The 20135-nt window shown below is 41.8% G+C and overlaps 1 protein-coding gene across 1 annotated transcript; it reads left to right on the forward strand.

Annotated features, from left to right (window-relative positions):
* The first annotated feature begins 991 nt into the window (after positions 1–991).
* On the forward strand, positions 992–19120 carry bsk146 (brain specific kinase 146). Its single transcript, XM_059324879.1, has 5 exons — positions 992–1229; positions 11698–11951; positions 12036–12238; positions 12878–13069; positions 14339–19120. The coding sequence occupies exons 2-5, from the start codon at positions 11780–11782 to the stop codon at positions 15098–15100; spliced, it is 1329 nt and encodes a 442-aa protein (XP_059180862.1). The 5' UTR covers positions 992–1229; positions 11698–11779; the 3' UTR covers positions 15101–19120.
* Positions 19121–20135: the final 1015 nt, after the last annotated feature.

Here is a 20135-nt window from a genome sequence, read left to right on the forward strand (position 1 = left end):
ACATCCTGAGCACGCCAGAGCCACGAAATTTAATTTAATTTAGTAATTTAGCAATAAGAGCGTTAAGAGCTGTTAGTGCAACAATAAGTGCTAGTGATGGTTCTTTAAAGGAACACTCCACCGTTTTTTCATATTAAAACATGTTATTCGGGTAAGTAAGACGAGTTGATACAGATTGAGACGCAAGACTAGGCGCAGTAATATCATCACTCCTGAAAAATCTTCTCCCCTCAGGAGGATGATATTACTGCGCCGAGTCGAAGTGCTCCCAAGTGCTATTCCGCCATACATTATAGTTATCCTTTTTATCCGCTTCGAAAAGCGCCACGTTTTATTTTGTGTCGCCATACTTGGTCGTTTAACTACTCGTGTAGCTGTATTTAAATAGGGAAAACGTGGAGGAGTTTGGTCGCTTCTAACTGTCCATCTGTTTGGGTCCTAATGAATGAACTGGGCTAAGCTAAGTGCTAGCCAAGTAGCTCCGCGCGCCAGGGCGATTGAGTGCACGCATTGAGACGCAAGAGGTCTGTATCAACTCGTCTTACTTACCCGAATAACATGTTTTAATATGAAAAAACGGTGGAGTGTTCCTTTAAGAAGTAGAATTATCAATTGTCAAAATTATCCCAAAGAGACACAAAACCAACACCAAAAAACAGGCTAAACATCTGTAAAGTCTGGTGAGGTGGTGGGTCTTTTACATGTCTGTGCCCAGGGGCCCACTGTTTCATAATGAACCCATGGGTGTAGCGTTTTTGACCTGACACCCCTGCATCCATTTTACATTTCCCACTGCCCCTGAATGCAGCATAGTCTGTACGGAGACAGCGAGCAGCGGCGGCTCCCGGCGGAGCAGCGCTGCGATTGGCCAGAGCGGAGAAGAGGGGGAGGGCTTTTCTCCCCCTCCCCAACCCCTCCTCGCCTCACTACTGGCGCTCCTCTCCTCTGCTGCTTCCCCTCTCCTCCTCTCCTCTCCTCTCCTCTCCTCCCATCCTAGAGGACAGAGCGATGCGGAGACAATAGGACGCAGAGCCGGAGGAGTCTGCAGGATGCTCGGCAACACATCCACCGTCACACGGCTGCACCGAGGCTTCCCACTGGACCCCGAGACCAGGCGTTTCTCCCGGCTCACCTGGCCTTAGTATGCGCTCAGATCATCCCGTGTGTTTACCAGCAGCCTGGACTGACAGGGCGGTCTCCACAGCCTCCATATGGGCACCAATTGAAGGGTGAGTAGCCGAAAAAACCCCGGATTGACGCTTCATCTCTCCTCACCTGCACCCTCGCTAACCTGCATCTGACTCATTAAACTGCACAGCCATCAGTGCAATAACTGGGATGTTTTACTCTGTGTTTTCTTGTATTCAGAGCATGATCGATTGGGCCCATTCTGTGCAGCAGCACACACTGAAAACAAAGCTGTGGTGTGTGTGTTGTGTTATCCCATTCATCCAGAGCAAACAACAGAAATGCTGCATTTTAGATTATATTTCTAAGTGAAATGGATCACAACCTCTTGCACCCCTCCCTCCCTCACACACACACAACACCCCCACCATGCCTCCTGTGTTCAGCCAGGTTTCTGCAGCAGAGAATGTGTGTGTGTGTGTGTGTGTGTGTGTGTGTGTGTGTGTGTTTGCCTGTCACTCAGCTCGGAGCTCTGTTACACTAAGTGACAGTGATTTTCTTCAGAGCCGGTGCAGTCTGAGGACACACTGCAGGTGGGAACCAACATGACGTAGCGTTACAGAACGCTGAAGCTGAGGATGTCTGGTGAATAATAAGAGACCATAATGTTTACATCCTGAGCGGCTCTGCCACATGCTGGTTTCAGTGCTGGCCGGGCCACAGCGCAGTCCATTCTCTGCTTTCTGTAGGAGCATTAAGGGGTTGTGACAAAGTGTTTGCACCCGTTATGTTGCATTGTTGTCACCGAGAAAACTTACCACTAATACAGTATTTAATGAATGTAAGAGTGTTAATTAATTACACATTTAGAGTAATCCTCCATTGCTTTATGGATTCTGAGCCTCAGTGGGATCTGGTTGTGTGTGTGTGTGTGATAAGCTTGAGACACAGCTGATCAAAGTGGGTTTTAAGCTCCTTGATGGCACGTCAAAGCAGACACACACAGAGGATACACACACCAGCATGATGAGTCACAGATCACAATGTAGGTCACATAGACGGACCGGTGCTCAACAGTCCTCGCCGGCGGGCATCTCGCTGGCAGCGGTGGTGGCGTCAGCTGCAGGAAAATGGGGAGATGTCCTGATGTTGCTTCTATACAGAGAGATGTGAGAGACATGATGACGTCCACGGAGAGATGTGTTACACCCTTCATACGTGTAAAAGAAAACCTTCAGTAGTTCATTCATTATGATTTAATTACAGCTTGATCAGGGTTAGACATAGAATGCTAACATGATATAGTTGCATAATCACAACACCAAGTTAATAATAGATGATATTGGATTCAAGAGATTTTGTTCACAGTTGTTCACTTCCTTGCTGAACCGAGAGCAGTACGGCAGATCAGCACCACACTCATATCTGTTTGCTACAAAGGGAGCTAGATCCAGGAGGTTATTAGCTTAGCTTAGCACAAAGACTCAAACCACAGGGAAACATCTAGCCCGGCTCTGTCCAAAGTGACAATATACACTTAATAACACCTTTAAATTTGACTAATTACCACGGTGGGCAGTGGCTTATCTTTACATATTACAAACTGTGCCTTTAGTGACTATGACATTCTAACCACTGACAGGTGATTATCTTGGGATATCTGGCTACAGTGGTTAGAACTCTTGCTTTACTGCAAGAGGGTTGCCGGTTTGACTCCAGTCTGTTGTGGTTGTCTGTCTCAATGTGATAGTCTGGCGACCTGTCCAGGGTGTACCCCGTCTCTCGCCCAATGTCAGCTGGGAGCAGGAAAAATGGGCAAGCATAAGGATCTGATCAACTTTGACAAGGACCAAATTGTGATGCTGGACGACTGGGTCAAATCTGCAAATCTAGTCTTGTTGGCTGTTCCTGGTCTTCAGTGGTTAGTACCTACCAAAAGTGGTCAAAGAAAAACCGATGAACCATTGACAGGCTCAAGGGCGTCCAGGGCTTTTTTGGGAGCGAAGGCAATGCCGTCTTGTCCAATCCAACAGAAGATCTACTGTAACAGAAATAGCTGTAAAAGTTGATGCTGGTTCTGATAGAAAGGTGTCAGAACAAACAGAGCATCGCAGCTTGCTGTACCGGTCAGAGTTCTCATGCTGACCTTTGATCACTACAGAAAGTGTCTTTAATGGAGATGTAAGCATCAGAACTGGACCAGGGAACAATGGAAGAAGGTGGTCAGATCTGATGAATCACATTTTGTTTTACATCATGTGGACGGCAAGGTGCGTGTGCATTGCTTCCCTGGGAAGGAGATGGCACCAGGAAGCACTATGTGAAGAAGGCAATGTGGTGCTGGGAGTGAAGTCCATTTACCATAAATGGCAGTGGGCTCTTTCAGCAGGTAATGCTCCCCATCTTACTGCAAACATGGATCAGGAACAGTTCTCCAGATCTCCATCCAGCTGAGCCTCTGTGGGTTGTGTAGGACGAGGTCAGATCCATGGAGGCCCTACCTCCCAACTTACTAAAGGGTCTGCTGCTAATGTCTTGGGTCCATGCCTCGACGGGTCAGAGCTGTTTGGCAGACCTACACAATATTAGGCAACCAAAGAGGTTATGCCTTCTCATTTGCCTTCTCGGCTAAGACTACAGACCCAATTTTTTTATTACCTTCGTTAATTCAGACCCAATCAAAAACTCATTTTGTACTCTTTTACATATTTTTTATTTTTCCCAAGCACTCTAGTACTATACAATAATTTAATGCAATTACTAGAATATGGAAATTACTTAAAATGCCCATCCCTAATTAGAATAGGTTAATATTAGTGGAGGTTAGGCAGGAGGCGTTCCCCATGGTGAGACACTCACTCATGCTACTCAGAGAACCGGGGTTATGTCAATAACCTAATGTTTTCCACACAACGGTAAATGATGCACATTGCCACATTTTTTCTGCTTCACACAATAAAAAACCTCTCCAGACAATATGGCTTGAGATCACCCAGTAGCTGGGTTACAGTGTGCACTTGGTAACGTTATGTTAGTCACAAAACAAAGTTAGCCACAACAGTTAGCGTTAGCATCAAATTTTGAAGTCTGATTAGTTCCTATATTATGTTGTAAGCTGCATTGCCATCTTAATCATATCCCAGCTGCTGAGCAAGCCATATTTTGTCTTTTATTTGGTTGTCGTGATAGTTGTCGTACGTTTGGTGTTGAGAAACCATATTGTTTATACATTCCCCCAATTTGGCAGCCAGCTAGCTATGACCTATGACCTGCAGGTATGACATCATTTGGAACAAAGTTGCTCATTGTTCCAACAACTTTTTTTAAATCAAGGTGCGTCCACATTTTTATTTCCCGCGCTAATGTTCCAAGGATGTGTGTAAGCATTCATGCACAAAATCAAAATTCTGTCGAATTATTCGGACGAAAATATGTACTGTATAAAATGTCTTTAAGGAGTCATTTTGTAGCTGTGATCATGTATAAAATCAAAGCCAGAATAAGGGATTGCCAACTTGTTAATGAAAAGGCTTTCGATGTTTAATTACAGTGAGGTCAGAGGTCAGAAGCAGGAGGTCTGCATAATTATTGCTCTGACCTTTAGACTCAGCTGTAAATGTGGCTGACAATCATCAGGGCGCCAGGGATTTGAGTTGCTATTATGTCAGTAGGACTGTTGACAAGTGGTGCAGGGATATTGGGCACACACACACACACACACACACACACACACACACACACACACACACACACACACACACACACGTACACACACTTGCTGGTACTTTGCTACTCAACGTTCCTTGTCATTGTGTCTCTCCTCTCTCATTATTTTCTCTCCCATACACCACTCCCTGTCAATGCATGGTCACACACACACACACACACACACACACACACACACACACACATTTTGATTATGTGTGTGCACCAGTCTTGCCACTTTTTTTGTAAACAGAAGGAAAATCCTCGTGGGCTTAAAATGTAATGGCTTCATGTTTGTGCTGCTCCTCACACGGGAAACAGGAATGTGTTTGTTTGCGGCTTGTGTGTCAGGAAAACTGAAAGGTCATTGAAAAAGGGATGAAGATTGTTGGCTCTAATTGTTCGGGGGCAGCATTGCTGCATCAGCGGGGGTGGACATGGCTGTGTTCATCGTCTTGGCTCGCGAATGTGTTCGGACGATCAGCTCTGCCCGCTGGTTGCATAAGCAGTCTGGGATTTAGTCAGCTGCGGCCCCGGTCGCTGCTCTGGCTCCACAGAGTGTTAAACCTGGTGGCACAGAGTGTCAGTGTTGGAGGAGGAGGAGGAGGAGGAGGAGGGGGAGGAGGAGGGGGAGGCTGGATTTTTGGTTACTTGAAAGGAACATCGTGTGTTTTTGTCTGTTTCCACTACGTTGCATTTGAAAGCCTGCGGCAGCGTACGGGTGCTGGGTTTTTATCAACAGATTTTAATCTATTGATGCTTTACTAATAGGCGCGAGCATATATGAAAAAAAAACACCTAACCCTAAAAAAATCTAACAACATTTTTCTCAGCTGTTTTTTTTTGTAATATTAGAAGTCTTTAATAACATTCCGACAAGTCTGACCACTAGAAAGGTGTCATTTTCAAGATGGCGTCCAAGATGGGCAGGAAGCCACCAACACTAGGCAAAGTGATATGAGAAAGCAGAAATATGCAATTACTTAAGGGAATTTGTACTTATTTTTCCTCATAAATATGCTTGTAACCAATTGCTTTAATATATAATTGTACTTGTAATCACTTATCTGTCATGCAAATATGCTCAATATTACATGAGCAAAAATGTATCAGGCACCAGTATTTCTGGTCTAGGAGGAATCTAAATAAAAGGAGTAAGACCTGGCGGCCACCATTTTTGATAATGGGGCGTTTTTTGAAGTCAAAGATTGGTAAACAAACTTTCAGTATGTTTTTAAGTTCATCTGACACTACTGTAAACCACTGAGAAACCTTTTGTTAGAATTTCTTTTAGGGTTAAACCATATTTGCATCTGACTGTCAAGATTTTCAGTCGATTAGCTGACAGATCTTGTGTTTACCAGACATGTGCATGAAAAAAAGCATTTTGAAAAGTTTCTCATCGACTCATTGACTAAGACAGGACAGCTGTAAAAATGTCCGAAACTTCTTCAAAATGCTTGTAAAAACCAAAAGTCTTCAGTTTACAATACAACAGACTGAAGCCCTGACACATTTATGATGCAGGAAGAAGCATGTGCTTGATGAATTATTTAAACAATAATTAATATTATCAAAATTGTTGTTGATTCATTTTCTGTTTATCACATGATTGATTATTTAACTAATTGCTTCAGCACTAATGATAACAAATGAGGCTGTCATTAAAAATAAGAAGCATCTACACTGCTTTAGGGAACAGTGATGTGCTGCATTATTTATAATATAGTGATGCAGTACGAAACAAAATGCAATAATACATAAACAGTGTTTATTTTTTATATTTTTAATTTTCATCTATAGTCCCTGGGCAGAAAACAAAGAATAACAGAAAATGTATATATATATATATATATATATATATATATATATAAATCTTATTTTTTTCCTTTTATGTAAATCGTGTTTCAGTATCCAGAAAAGCGCTATATAAATTGAAAGTATTATTATTATTAATACAGTTACAGCACAAGTAGACTGTACAAAAATAGGAGAAAAAATACAATTAACTTTTATTTCAACTTGATAAACTTTTGTTTTCATAAATAAATGAAATATACACTCCAACACAATTGCACCTTTCACTACAGTTTTCAGTGTGTATCTGTGTCACAGACATGAAAAAATATATATTTTTATTTTTATGCAAACAAGGAAAATCATGCACACAACATCAAATACCTAATGGACCACAGAGCATTGAAAACAATGCGTCCATTATTAGAACATACTGTCTAACTGTGCGTTAGACATTGTAATATGAATAATGTTGCACTTATCCACCTTTGCTGCAGGGTAAATGTTGTTTGAGGACATCGTGTACATCCCAGTTCTTCTATCCAATCACATTTGAGCTCTCGGAGGGTGCTGTCCAATCATTGGCTCTGCAGTTGTTTCTACCAAGGATGTGAAATGCTTGTGAAATGCGGCTAGTTGTGCATTGAGTTACCTCTATTGTTAACACTGAGCTTATGTGTTGCACACACACACACACACACACACACACACACACACAGTAGGAGTGGGATGGCAGACTTCCTCTCCACATGGAGAGCCGACGTTTGTCCTGACCTGATGACTCATTCAGCTCTCAGTCTAATGCTGCTTCGATATAAATACAGATGCAGCTGAGCTCTCTTTGTGATAAATACAAACACACACACACACACACACACACACACACACACACACACACACACACACACACAGGCTGATACACACGTGGATGTTCATCTGAGCTGCCAACACAGAACAGAGAGCATAAAGACAGGTAAAGAGACAGTGTGTGTGTGTGTGTGTGTGTGTGTGTGTGTGTGTGTGTGTCGTCAGGTCGGAGTGCTTGACGATAAAAACGTAGCATCTCCTAAATGTTATTGGAGCTTACAGAACTCATTACAGACTCTCAGCTTATTGGAAATGTTGCTTTTCACTCTGAATGCCCCCTCATATTAGAACTGTGGGTGTAATTTATGACATTATAACGTAATATTTAGATACATTTGTGCCATTTAAATAATGAAAACTAAAAAGTGACTGATTGTTGTAACTATCCAGAGAATGTAGTGTCACGGATGTGCCAACTTGAATCTGATCAAACCAGCCAATTTACTGCTTCTATTGATCATCTATGTCTTTTAATAACAAAATAATAAATGGTGGTCCCAGACGTTGTGTGATAAAGTGTTAAAGTCCTCCAGTTTTTACGTACAAGATGTCTCCAAATGACACAAAGAAAAGACACAAAGAGACCCGCACAACTGCAAAAGTTACAAAAAGGCTGCAAAAACACAAAGAGACCCCAAATAGAATCACAACTACTAAGAAAAAGGGGAAAAGCAACCACTGAAAAACAATAACCACAAAAAGACCAAAAATTATTACAAAGAGACACAAAACAATCACAAATAAATACAAAACAACAACCAAGACATACAAAACAAACACACAGACATAAAACTACAAAAGAGAGGCACAAAACGACCACAAAAAATAAAGTTAAAAGAGACGCAACACAAATATGAAAAGGGTGAGAAAACCATAGAGAAAAAAATGTACATTGAGTGAGTTAGAAATAATAAAACATTATAAAACACTGCATATAAAAGTTTCAATGGATCAGTCGGACATTGACATATGATCAAGACACTTTTTAGATTTTAGATTTTTGCACCGACACGCGAATGCAGCAAACGCCCTATCTCGTGTTGAATATCTTCCTTGGCTCGTGCTGTATGCTTCCACTGAGTTTCATGAACAGCGGGCCGGTAGTTCTTGTGTAATCCTGCTGACAAACACACTGAAAATAAAAGCTCCTTGGTGGAGGTGATAATGAAAATGCCAATAGAGAAACCAATCAAGCAAGTATTTACTTTGAGGTTTCACAGTTCCCTTTACAATAAGCTGATGTTTAAATGATAGTACTGATTTAGAAACATGATGATGAAGTCACACACACACACACACACACACACACACACACATTCTTGTACTTCTATCTTTGTGAGGGCCCTCATTGTAATAGTGAATTCCTTTGCAAGGTTAGAATAGTTTTGAATTTTTCATTAGTTTTAGTTTTAATTAGGTTGTGAATTTTTGTTTCAAATTCAGTTCGTTTTAATTCGTTTTTAGAGTGAGTTTGCTAGTTTTAGTTTAGTTTTTATTAGTTTCAGTTTTTTGTAATGGGCTATTTGTTGGGTGCCAGAGTAAAAGAGGTCCCAGTAATTTTTGCCTTTATTTCCTTTGCCTTATCATCTTCATTATGTATGAAAAAAGTTGCCAAAGTGACATTTTCACTATAATTTTAGTTCGTTTTGTAACCACATAATACAGTTTCAGTTATCATTTTTTAAAACTCTCATTTTTATTTTTATTTCAGTTAACGAAAATGTTTTTTCAATTCTAGTTTTCGTTATTTCGTTTCATTTTTGTTAACTTGGGGCGTTCCCGGTGGCACACCTGGTAGATCGCGTACCATAGAGGCATTGTCCTCGTAAGCGGGCGACCCGGGTTCGAATCCGACTCGGAGCCCTTTCCTGCATGTCTTCCCCTCTGTCTCCCCCTTCACTCTGTCCTATCAATAGAGCCCAAAAATGGCCAAAAAAATATCTTTAAAAAAACCCAAAACTATAATAACCTTGTACCCTTACCCTAACCTTCACCATCACAACTGAAAGCCCAACCCTAACCCTAACATAAACCTACTTGTAACCTTTAACCCTTAAAACAAAGTGTGAAATCTGAAAAAAAGCCTTTAAAGGAGTGAGGACCGGCCGAAATGTCCTCACTTTATAAAAATGTCCTCATTCTGTTGGTCAAAAACGTGTTCCGGTCCTCACTATGTAGGAAGTACAAGAACACACACACACACACACACACACACACACACACACACACACATGCTGCATACATGCTGCAGTGCCACGGTAAGCACTTCTGATCCTGGACAGAAACAAATGGCCTTCTCTGTTTACAACCCTCCGCCCTCACTCTTGTGCATGTGTGTGTGTGTGTTTATTGCATGTGTCCGAGGGGAGGGAGAGAGGTACAGTACATCCTCTGTGCGCTGCCATTTATCACCCAAACTGACTCATCCCTCCTCACCTGCTGGTGTCAACCGCTCTTCCAGTCCGCTTCACACAAAAAACATTACTCTCCCACAGAGGAACACAGAGACCTATGGAGGGGATGACAAGGTACTTACGCTGGTGTTTGTGTGTGTTTTGTCACGTAGCTGGTGACTTAACGTCATGAAGCAGGTTATGACAGCTGCTCCACTCATTTAGTTATTGTCTGCGTCCCGAAGCTAGACGGTGGAAAACGATTTACCTCGTTTCTGATTTTGCTGTGAGCAGGAAGGTTTTCTCACAAGTGTCTGCTCAGGGATGGAGAGGAGCTACTTTCCAGCACTTCAGGTTATGTAATAAGTGTGTATTTTGAAGGTGTGTGTGTGTGTGTGTGCGCACCTCATATATTTCTTGCACATGTGCTTGGATCTATGGAGTGAGGGTCAGGAATTGGCAGGTATCGCTGCTCAAGAGGAAAAAAAGAAGAAAGCAATCACTAAAAATAATCACACTGCAGCAAGGAATGGATTTGCTAGAAAAGACTGTTATTGGCTGTGTGCGTGTGTGAGTGTGTGTGTGTGACTCAGCTCACAGCTCAGCTCTGGCATTCCCCTTGGCGAGTAGCATTTAGAATTACTTAAGCCTTCACTGCAGATAATTAGCATTTTCAGTGACTATCACACTGCAGATCAGAGCAGCAGAATGTGAAGGCTTGTTGTTCAGCGTTGACCTTGAAAAAACAACAGAAATATCACTAATACACTGATATTTACATCCCACGGCAGCACGTTATAAGTTTCTTCCATCCTTTAATATAAAATGAAAGGGGGATATTAATAAAGACCTCCATACTTTAAACACAGTGACAATGGATTTCACTTTATTGTTTTATGGTATATGTTTTCGGTTCTCACCGGCTCCTCCGACTCCCACAGTCCAAAAACATGCAGCTAAGGTTTAATAGGTGACTCTTAATTGCCCATAGGAGTGAATGAGAGCGTGAGTGGTTGTGAGACCTGTGATAGTCTGGTGACCTGTCCAGGGTTCACAGGATCACGACATACAGACTTTATAGTTGTTGTTTATTGTCCCTTTGTAGTTGTTATCCGTCTCTATTTGTTTTTTGTCTCTTTGTGTTTTTTTGTGCATCTTTGTGGTCATTTTATGTCACTTTGTAATTGTAATTGTTTTGGTGTTTTTGTAGTTTAGTTGCATTTATTTGAGTCATTTTGTGTCTTTTTGCATCTCTGTAGTTAATTATTGTCTCTATGTTGTCATTTTGTGTCTCTTTGTGGTTGTTTTCTATTGCTTTTAAGTAATTTTGTGTCTCTGTGTAGTTGTGTCTCTTTGAAGTCATTTTGTGTATTTTTGTAGTTGTTTTATGTCTCTATATGGTCATTTTGTGTCTCATCATTGTTGTTTTGTATAGCTTTGAAGTCAAGTCTCTTTGTAGATGTGTCTCTTTGAAGTAATTTGTGTGTTTGTAGTTGTTGTCTCTTTGTTGTCATTTTGTGTCTCTTTGAAGTAATTTGTGTCCTATGAGTTGTTGTCTCTTTGTAGTCATTTTGTGTCTCTTTGCAACTATTTTGCATCTCTTTATAGTCTTTTTCTGTTTCTTTGTGTTTATTTTGACCCCTTCCTGGCTAGTAGGTGTCTCCTTGAGAGACATTTTGTCCAGGGGGAGCCTTGACACTTTGAGCCTGTGCCCATCCAATAATCCATGCCACCACTACTGATAATAATTATCATATTTTACAATCAAGTCATTAAAAAATGTGTGTCCTCTCCTGTTTCTCTACAGTGACATCAGCTGTTAGCTGTCCCACTTGAACGTCCGTTCCCAAGATTTTTCTCCCGGTCCATCCCCTAAAACAGTCCCCAACATGAGTTCCTCTCCGCTGGTATCTAGAGCAAACATGGACATCCTGGACGAGCTGCAGCTGATCGCAGCCCAGAACCTGGAGAGGCTGGAGGTCAACAAGTACTACGAGGTGATCAGGGAACTAGGCAAGGGCACCTACGGCAAGGTGGACCTGGTCATCCACAAGATCAGAGGTGAGGGCACACGTTCACACACACAAAAAATATCCCACTGCTCTAAAATAAGCAAACAAAAAACACAATATTCCCCCCCATTAGGTACAAAAATGGCACTGAAGTTCCTGAAGAAGAAGACAACCAAACTGAAGTCGTTCCTGCGGGAGTACAGCATCTCGCTCTACCTGTCTCCCTGCCCTTTCATCATCAACATGTTCGGCATCGCCTTCGAGACAGACGACTACTATGTGTTCGCACAGGAGTACGCTCTGGCAGGGGACCTCTTCGATATCATTCCTCCACAGGTACTCCGTCTGTCATACAACCGGATATGTTGGCATGCATGAGTAAGAACACAAATTCAATATGAATATTAGATCAAATGTGCCTTACGCTTCCTCCGCTTCATGGTTGGCCACACTTAGCCCCCCAACCAGAGGGTTGGTGATTCGATCCCTGACCGTCGCAGCCTACATAACGAAGTATCCTTGAGCAAGATACTGAACCCCAAATTGCTCCCGATGCTGCGTTCATCGGTGTGTGAATGAATTCCCAATGGTGGCAGGTGGCACCGTTTAGGGTAGCCTCTGCCACCAGTATGAATGTGTGTGTGAAAGGGTGAATGAGCGCAGTCTGTAGTGTAAATCGATTTGAGTGGTCGCAAAAGCGCTATATAAGTGCAGGTCCATTTACCATTACTTATGGGTGTGGCTCATTCTGTCAACTTTAGATGATGTGAAACACTTTGATTGGCTTATTGGAATCCAATCAAATCAGTCTTTGCATTTGGTGCAGCCAGATGACAGTAATCATAGATCTAGACATCCTAGGAAAGGTATGTCCATCGAATTGGACAGGGGATCAGTTTATACACAGCTGTAGATCATTTATTGGTGTTTATACCATATTGTGTTACACTCTCTCCTTCTGTCCATTTCCTTCAGGTTGGTCTCCCTGAGGCGGTGGCAAAGCGCTGTGTGCACCAAGTAGCCATTGCTCTAGACTACCTGCACTGTAAGAAGCTGGTCCACAGGGACATCAAGCCTGAAAACATCCTTATTTTTGACCGAGAGTGCCGTAAGGTCAAGCTGTCAGATTTCGGAATGACTCGCAGAGCTGGCTCACCTGTGAAAAGAGTGAGTAATATTTCTGTCTATGATGCTGTTCAGACCTGGCATTAACAAGTCCAGGGTGATCTGATCACAAGTGGACAGCTTGAAGAACGTTTCCACATGTGTCTTGAGTGACCATTTACCTTTGAATCACACTTCTTCGCTCTATGTGCACATAAACATGGAGTAAACACACAGCTAATGCAGCGGTCATTGCAGCATATTACCCTACATATTTGTAGTATTCAGGTACATTTCATGAACCTAAAACTATCCAATTCAATTTAGTTAAATTTTATTGTAATTAGTTAAGAACCACAAAACACAAATTTGTCTCAAATTTGCCTTAAAGCAGGCATCCATTAATCTAAATCTAAACTGTAACTACCACTATAAAAATATAGAGTTATTGTCTAATGGCGGCCCCTGCAGAGTGTCAGGGAGCCAGGAGGAGTGCACCGGGTGGGTGGCAGTGAAAGATATGTGCAGAGACCCGGAACAAAAACACCTACATCATTACAGTATGATAAAATCGAAAACAGAAGACTCAGTCTCAGTGGTTTCTGTGACATGAGAAATACAGCAGGGAGTTCTTGTCTGTCTGGGCTCTCTCTTTAATGAAGCCAATGGTCCAGAAAGGACTTTTATATTATGTCATATTATCTTGTTTATGGTAGTGGTGAGGTTTGGCGTAGATTCATCATCTGCTTCAGGTCAACTTTGTAGGCTTTTTACACACTCGTTTACATTTAGCTAGCAGTGCAGAACTATGCAATATTCACGTTTAGTGTTACCGCAACCCCCCTTTTATAACTCCACGCACCCCCACTAAGGGTCCCACTCTCCAGGTTGGGAACGACTAGTGTACATACTGCTAAAAGAATGTGGCCAGGGCATTCCCGGTGGCACACCTGGTAGAGCGCATACCACAGAGGCCCAGTCCTCGTAAGCGGGCGGCCCGGGTTCAAATCCGGCTCGGAGCCTTTTCCCGCATGTCTTCCCCTCTGTCTCCCCCTTTCACTCTCAATATCTCTCCTGTCAATAAAGCTACAAAATGCCCCTAAAAATATCTTTGAAAAAAATAATAATGTGGCAATATGGGGGACCTCTGAATCTGGTCTGAACCACTGGATCTTGAATGTGTCCTGAATGCGTCTTGAGTGTGTTCACACGTGTACTTAGAGCGGTCTACTTGTGATCGGTTCACCCAGAACCAGGTCTGAACGGGGTTTTAACCTCTAGAATTCAGTCATGTGTCACCCGCGGTGTTGACCTGTTGAGTTTCCCCTGCAGGTGAGTGGCACCATCCCCTACACAGCCCCGGAGCTCTGCGACGTGTCCCGCCACGAGGGTTTCTGCGTCGACTACAGCACCGACGTTTGGGCCTTCGGCGTGCTGCTCTTCTGCATGCTGACCGGTAACTTCCCCTGGGAGAAGGCGCTGCCCTCCGACTCCTTCTACCAGGAGTTCATCCGCTGGCAGAGGAGGAGGACGACCACGGTGCCGTCCCAGTGGAGGCGCTTCACCGAGCAGGCCCTCCGCATGTTCCGCCGGCTGCTCTCTGTGGAACAGGACCGCCGCTGCTCCGTCAAAGAGGTCTTCGGGTACTTCAGCCACTCCTGGATGCTGGACGCAGAGAACAACAACAACAATGGCAACGGCAATAACGGAGGTGGTGGGGAGAGGGTTGGCGGCGGAGGTGGAGGTGGAGGAGGAGGAGGAGGAGGGGGGCGGGGAGAGGTGGATGGCACTATCTCATCATCTTCATCCGGAGAGGAGGACGAGGAGCTCCTAGTGGAGAGAATGAAGCAGCAGACTTTATCTCCTCTCTCCCCACTGTCTCCTCTCTCTCCCATGTCTCCGGTGGCGGTGGATCGGGGGAGCGGCAGCGGGGCTAAAGGCGGGATGATGGAACCAGGTGGCGGCCACCACTTCGTGTCCGTCTCCACCAACAGCTCCGTGTCGTCCACCAACAGTTACGATCGAATGCCGCGAGAAAACAGTTCACCAGGCGGCCGCATGCTGGTGGCGACGCCCATTGAAATCTGCGTCTGAGAGCGTTAGAACGTTGATGTTGTCACAGACTCACTGCTACACACTTTTATACCTCTCATCCAACCACATAGATGTGCATGCATGGAAAAAGAAACAAACAGACAATGAGTACTAACACGTATCCTGTTCTAAACATCTGGGGAAAGGAAGAGCACACATGGAAGAGAGTATTTGTAGAGTGCATACATTCCTCATGAGGTAGGGTTTTTGGTCGAATTGGAGTCTCCATGAGAAGCCCCATTCACACTTTGATTTCAATGATCAGTTTTGTGAAACCCAGAGGAAAAATGAAAAATTGCTTCCACTAGAGATTCTGTCACTAAAACCATCCGAAAATAAGACCAAAATGTATTTCTTAAAGCAATACTTCCAGCAAAAAAAGCAAATAGAGACACAAAAGTGGCAGAGTGCTGTGTGATCTCTTCAGAACGTGACCGGGGGTCATTTTTGACGAAATGAAGCCAAGGGACAAGGGATTTGTATTTTTGAAGACAGTTCAAGGACATACCTTGCGAGACAAAAACGAGCAAGCGGTGGTTTTAAATGTTTCATGTGTAACAAAAAAAATGTGAAAGTGTGAGTGTGTTTGTTGTGTGTACTACTGTGTGTTTCGTGTGTTTGAATCCAAAAGAAGTGGATTTATTTTGCTTTGAGAATTTTATTATTTATTTGAATCTAAAAAGACTACACACTCTATTTTTTCTATTGTTTTTTTGTAAAGCAGCTTTCTTTGTTATTTGTTCAACTTCACATTGTATTTTGGTGTTCTGGCATTGCTTTGCCAAATCCACTTTGATTTGTTTGGCTGCTGTACATATTGGTATGATAGAACTGTTCATCACGTATGAGGTTTGAGCAACGGTTTTCAGACGGAATATTTTACTGCGTAAACCAGTATGTCCATGAGCGTCTGAGTGAAGGCTTATAATGTCTCTGTTCTTCATGTCAAACATATCTACTTCACGTTCAAAGACTATTTTCTACTCACTCTCTAAATTCATTTTGTATAGCTTTGGTTTTCTTTGAAACGTTTTCCCAAAATTCAGTTTGTATTGCTCATGTTTTCTTCGAAACTTTTAGCAGAAATGTTTTGTCTGAAAAGAAAAGAGAAATGATCACTTAGCATTTTCAATTCAACCTGAAGAAAAAAAGAATCACAGAAGATGTTAAAGAGTCACCTTTTATAAATTGCATGACAAGTAGCTCAAACTTACCTTTACGAAGAATTTAAACCGGCTTTCCAAAAAAATACGATAAAAAAGTAACGTAAAAATGTCGTGATGTGGAACTTTTGCCGTAGCACAATTTCTTGCATTATGTCCCTGAGTGAATATTGCCGTCATGATCTCTTGAGACATACTAGGGCTAAAAAAATCGGAACAATAATTAGTTTCTATTCAGTGTGTTGTATTTGTATTGCTATTAATGCCATGTGCTCATCTCACCACCTTCAGGAACAGAAAAAAAGCAAAGCATGAGGACATAGAGCGAGAGGCTTGAATTTAAACCACCGGTAGGGATTTAAATGATGTAATTTTTGCTTCTGAATCGCCACCTTTAGTGAAATAGTGTGGCGTAGATATTTTTTTTTAATACCAAGTTAAATTTAACTGAAAAAAAGTAATCCATCCCTTTCTTTGACTCAATATTACCTAAATAATTTGAAGAAAAAAACATTGGATCACGCATAGGAATGGGCGTTTCGTGTGTTGCTTTCAGACATAAATCTGCATGAACTTGTATGTGCTAAAGCTCTGTTGTGAAAACCTGCTCAGTGTTTCTCCTGTCACAAGCTGTAGTAGATGTAGTATAGCTGCAAACAACATGTTTCTTTATCTTGTGAGAGTCAGTAGCCTCAGCTAGGATCTGCCTGACTGAGGATCAGCTAAACTCAGTACAGCCCTTACAGAAACCATTCGGATCATGTTCATCAAAGCTGCTCCAGGATCAGCCAGTGAGTATGCAAATTACTACATCTTGTGACAATCTCTGACCTCATTGGCAGCCTTCTGACTCGGAACAAAGGATAGTCCTGATACAGACACTGTAGCCGTGTTATTTTCTCTCCGTCAGCCAGCTGCAAGCAGCACTGGCTCTGCTGCGTTTACTGTGTAAGCTCCAGTACATCACATTCAACCGGGGAGGCGTCTCACATGACTGTATGAAGGCGAGATGACACAGGCCTGTACATTACCTCATCATGTCATTCTTTTTCTACTGTTTCCCCCCATCAACCACTGTTTTACATCTCCTTCACTCTTCCCAGATCTATTTAAAGTCTATCAAAAATCCATCTTAGGGTTGCAGCAATATATCGGTATCGCGGTACACCATGGTATAAATTTCAATAATTATGTTATAATGTATACTGTGATACCGTGAGACCAAGATATCCCTTCATACCGCTGCAACCTCGGTCCATCCTCACAAACTATTTAGTTTCTTCTGTAAGTCGGGCAGTGGCTGAGCCAAGGGGTGATCAGTAATGGCCTCAAGGGCTTTCACTTAAAAAATAAAATAAAAGAAGAGATAATTACATGCCATTTTCTGGCTCTTCCACTGTAATCTTGGACCCTAGGAACATATGACCCTGGGAAACATAGGACGTTAAGAACATAGGACACTGGGGACATAGGTCTCTGGGGACATAGGACCTTGGGAGCAGAGGACCCTTTAAATCCGGTCAAATCATTACAGATTGAATATATCCTTTTTTTTATCATGTTCAAATGGTAGTTCAAATTTCAAAGTTCTGGTGGCCAGAATAGAAACCCCATTGGTCATCACTTTTCTGTTCTTCAAATTACTAAATTAGCTTGACATTTTTTTTATATTGTGCAACACTTACATTAAAGGTTCCCTGTGGAGTCCTAATGAAAACATATCTTGGTATGTGGGTACATTGCTACATTTCTTGATGAGTTACTGCCACTAATTGTAAGAGGGATAGACTAAAACTGATGACAGGATGTGAGCAGTGCTACTCACGTGTGTGAGTACACACACACATATACAAATGGGAACCCACTTGTGAAAGAAGCTACTTCTGGCCAAGAACACCGCCGGGTATCTTTAACTTTTCAAAGTTGCAAAGGTACAGGATTTTTTGCACATGTACCGTATTTGAGTTTATTCTGAAATTTTTACTTGCTTTTAAACCTTACGTTTAATACTTTTTTTCATGGTTTTATTATTATTTCAGACCACAAGATGAACCTCTCCCAATGTCCACTAAAGTTAAATATTATTTTTAATGGTGTATTGTAAGCTTGGTGCTCATTTGGCGGTAACTGTTGCCAGACTAAGTGAAAAAAAAATCCAAAATAGTGACTATTGACTGAAAACTGAAAAAGAAACAGATTACTGTGCCAAAGTTAACAATGGTTACAACCACCTGTACGAAAACTGTTTGGCTCCGCCACTAAAATCTGCGTGAGATAATTTAGCTTGTTGCTTCAAAAATTTCTACGATACAATGGGCATGATGTTACATCTGAAAAACAATTAACAGCAAGAAATTTAGACAAAAAATGAAAGAAAACAGTAGATTTTTAGTATAATCTTGGCATAATTTCATCCAAGTGGATTTTTGCTTGATAAAACAACGACAACACCAAAAAACAGAATGTAGAAACTGATATTTTGGTATTGTGGTGAAATATAGCTTGCGTCCAATATCCGCTGCAGCTGAGGACACCCGACCTGGGAGGAAGGATGAGTCACACCACCAGACTAGACTTTAAGTGAAACTCGCTTTAGCCACAAGTCACTTTCCCCTTTCTTCCTCGCTACACCTGAATCAGTCGCTGCTGCCTCCTCACTTCATCCATAACGTAATGTGTTGTAACGGAGTTCCAGTGTCTTTCTGTACAGTGACATATTTTAAAGCATCATGATTTTGATGGAGTTTTAGTGAGTAGATGACCACAGCACTAGAGCTCGTATCCGGTTCTGTCTTTGCAATACAACTGTCTTCCTGTAAACTGAGATTTAGTCAATAAAATGAGAATTCTTGTTGGAGTGGTGTTTGGTGTTGGGTTATTTTCCCCAGGAGTCCTCTGTGATGCATTAGGACAAAGCAGGAGGAGTTGATTAATTTGTCTTTCGGCATGGTCACACACCCACGAAATTAACATTGATGGATATTCGCCTCCGGTTCATTTACATTCTATGTGAGCGAAGTGAGTGAATAAAACATTTGCAAGTTCAACATTGGTGAACTTCATGTGTGACTGTGCCCTTAGCAAGTTCAACATCTACTATCAAATGTTTAATTTAATGTTTTAAAAAACCTTGACCAGGCAGAGTTGACAGGAGACTTTCATCTATCCCAGTGAATATCTAAGTCAACGAGCTACTGTTAGCCGCAATGGCTACCTGATTAATTCAAATATATCTCATTCTAACCTAAGACTAAAACTAAATGACAAATATTATTAAAAGGAGTCAGTCTTTATCTTGGTATCTCATAGCTATATAGCTAACGGTTACATTATAGGCTGTAGCATCAATACAATGAGCTAAAAATGCTACTTTGCTGTGTACGGTAGAGGGACTGCAGTTAGGTGACAATGCATTTTTAACGTGACATTTTAACATGTCCAGTGTTGGAATATAACTACTACTATACTATACTATAAAGTACATTTACCCAAGTACTGTACTTGAGTATTTCCACTTTATGTAACTTTATACTTGTGCTCAGCTACATTGAGGCAAATATTGTACTTATTACTCCGCTACATTTAGCTGCTAGCTTTAGGTCGAGATTTAACATTAACAAGTGATAGGACATTTTTAAAATTAAACCTCATGTCACTATATTAAGTAGTTCTAATGAGCCCCATCTTAAGAAAATTGAAACGCTTACATAAATGCATCAATAATCTATCTATAAAAGCAAGTAGTGTGTGTTTGTGTGTCTAGGGCATATCTCGCTGACCGTTAGTCAGACTGACCTAAGATTTCGTATGTGGCTTGTGCATGTCACGAAGGTGTGCATCCTTGATTTTTGAATTAGTTTATCAAAATATCA

Source organism: Centropristis striata, chromosome 21 (genome assembly GCF_030273125.1).
Source record: "Centropristis striata isolate RG_2023a ecotype Rhode Island chromosome 21, C.striata_1.0, whole genome shotgun sequence".
In the NCBI taxonomy this organism is placed as follows: Eukaryota; Metazoa; Chordata; class Actinopteri; order Perciformes; family Serranidae; genus Centropristis; species Centropristis striata.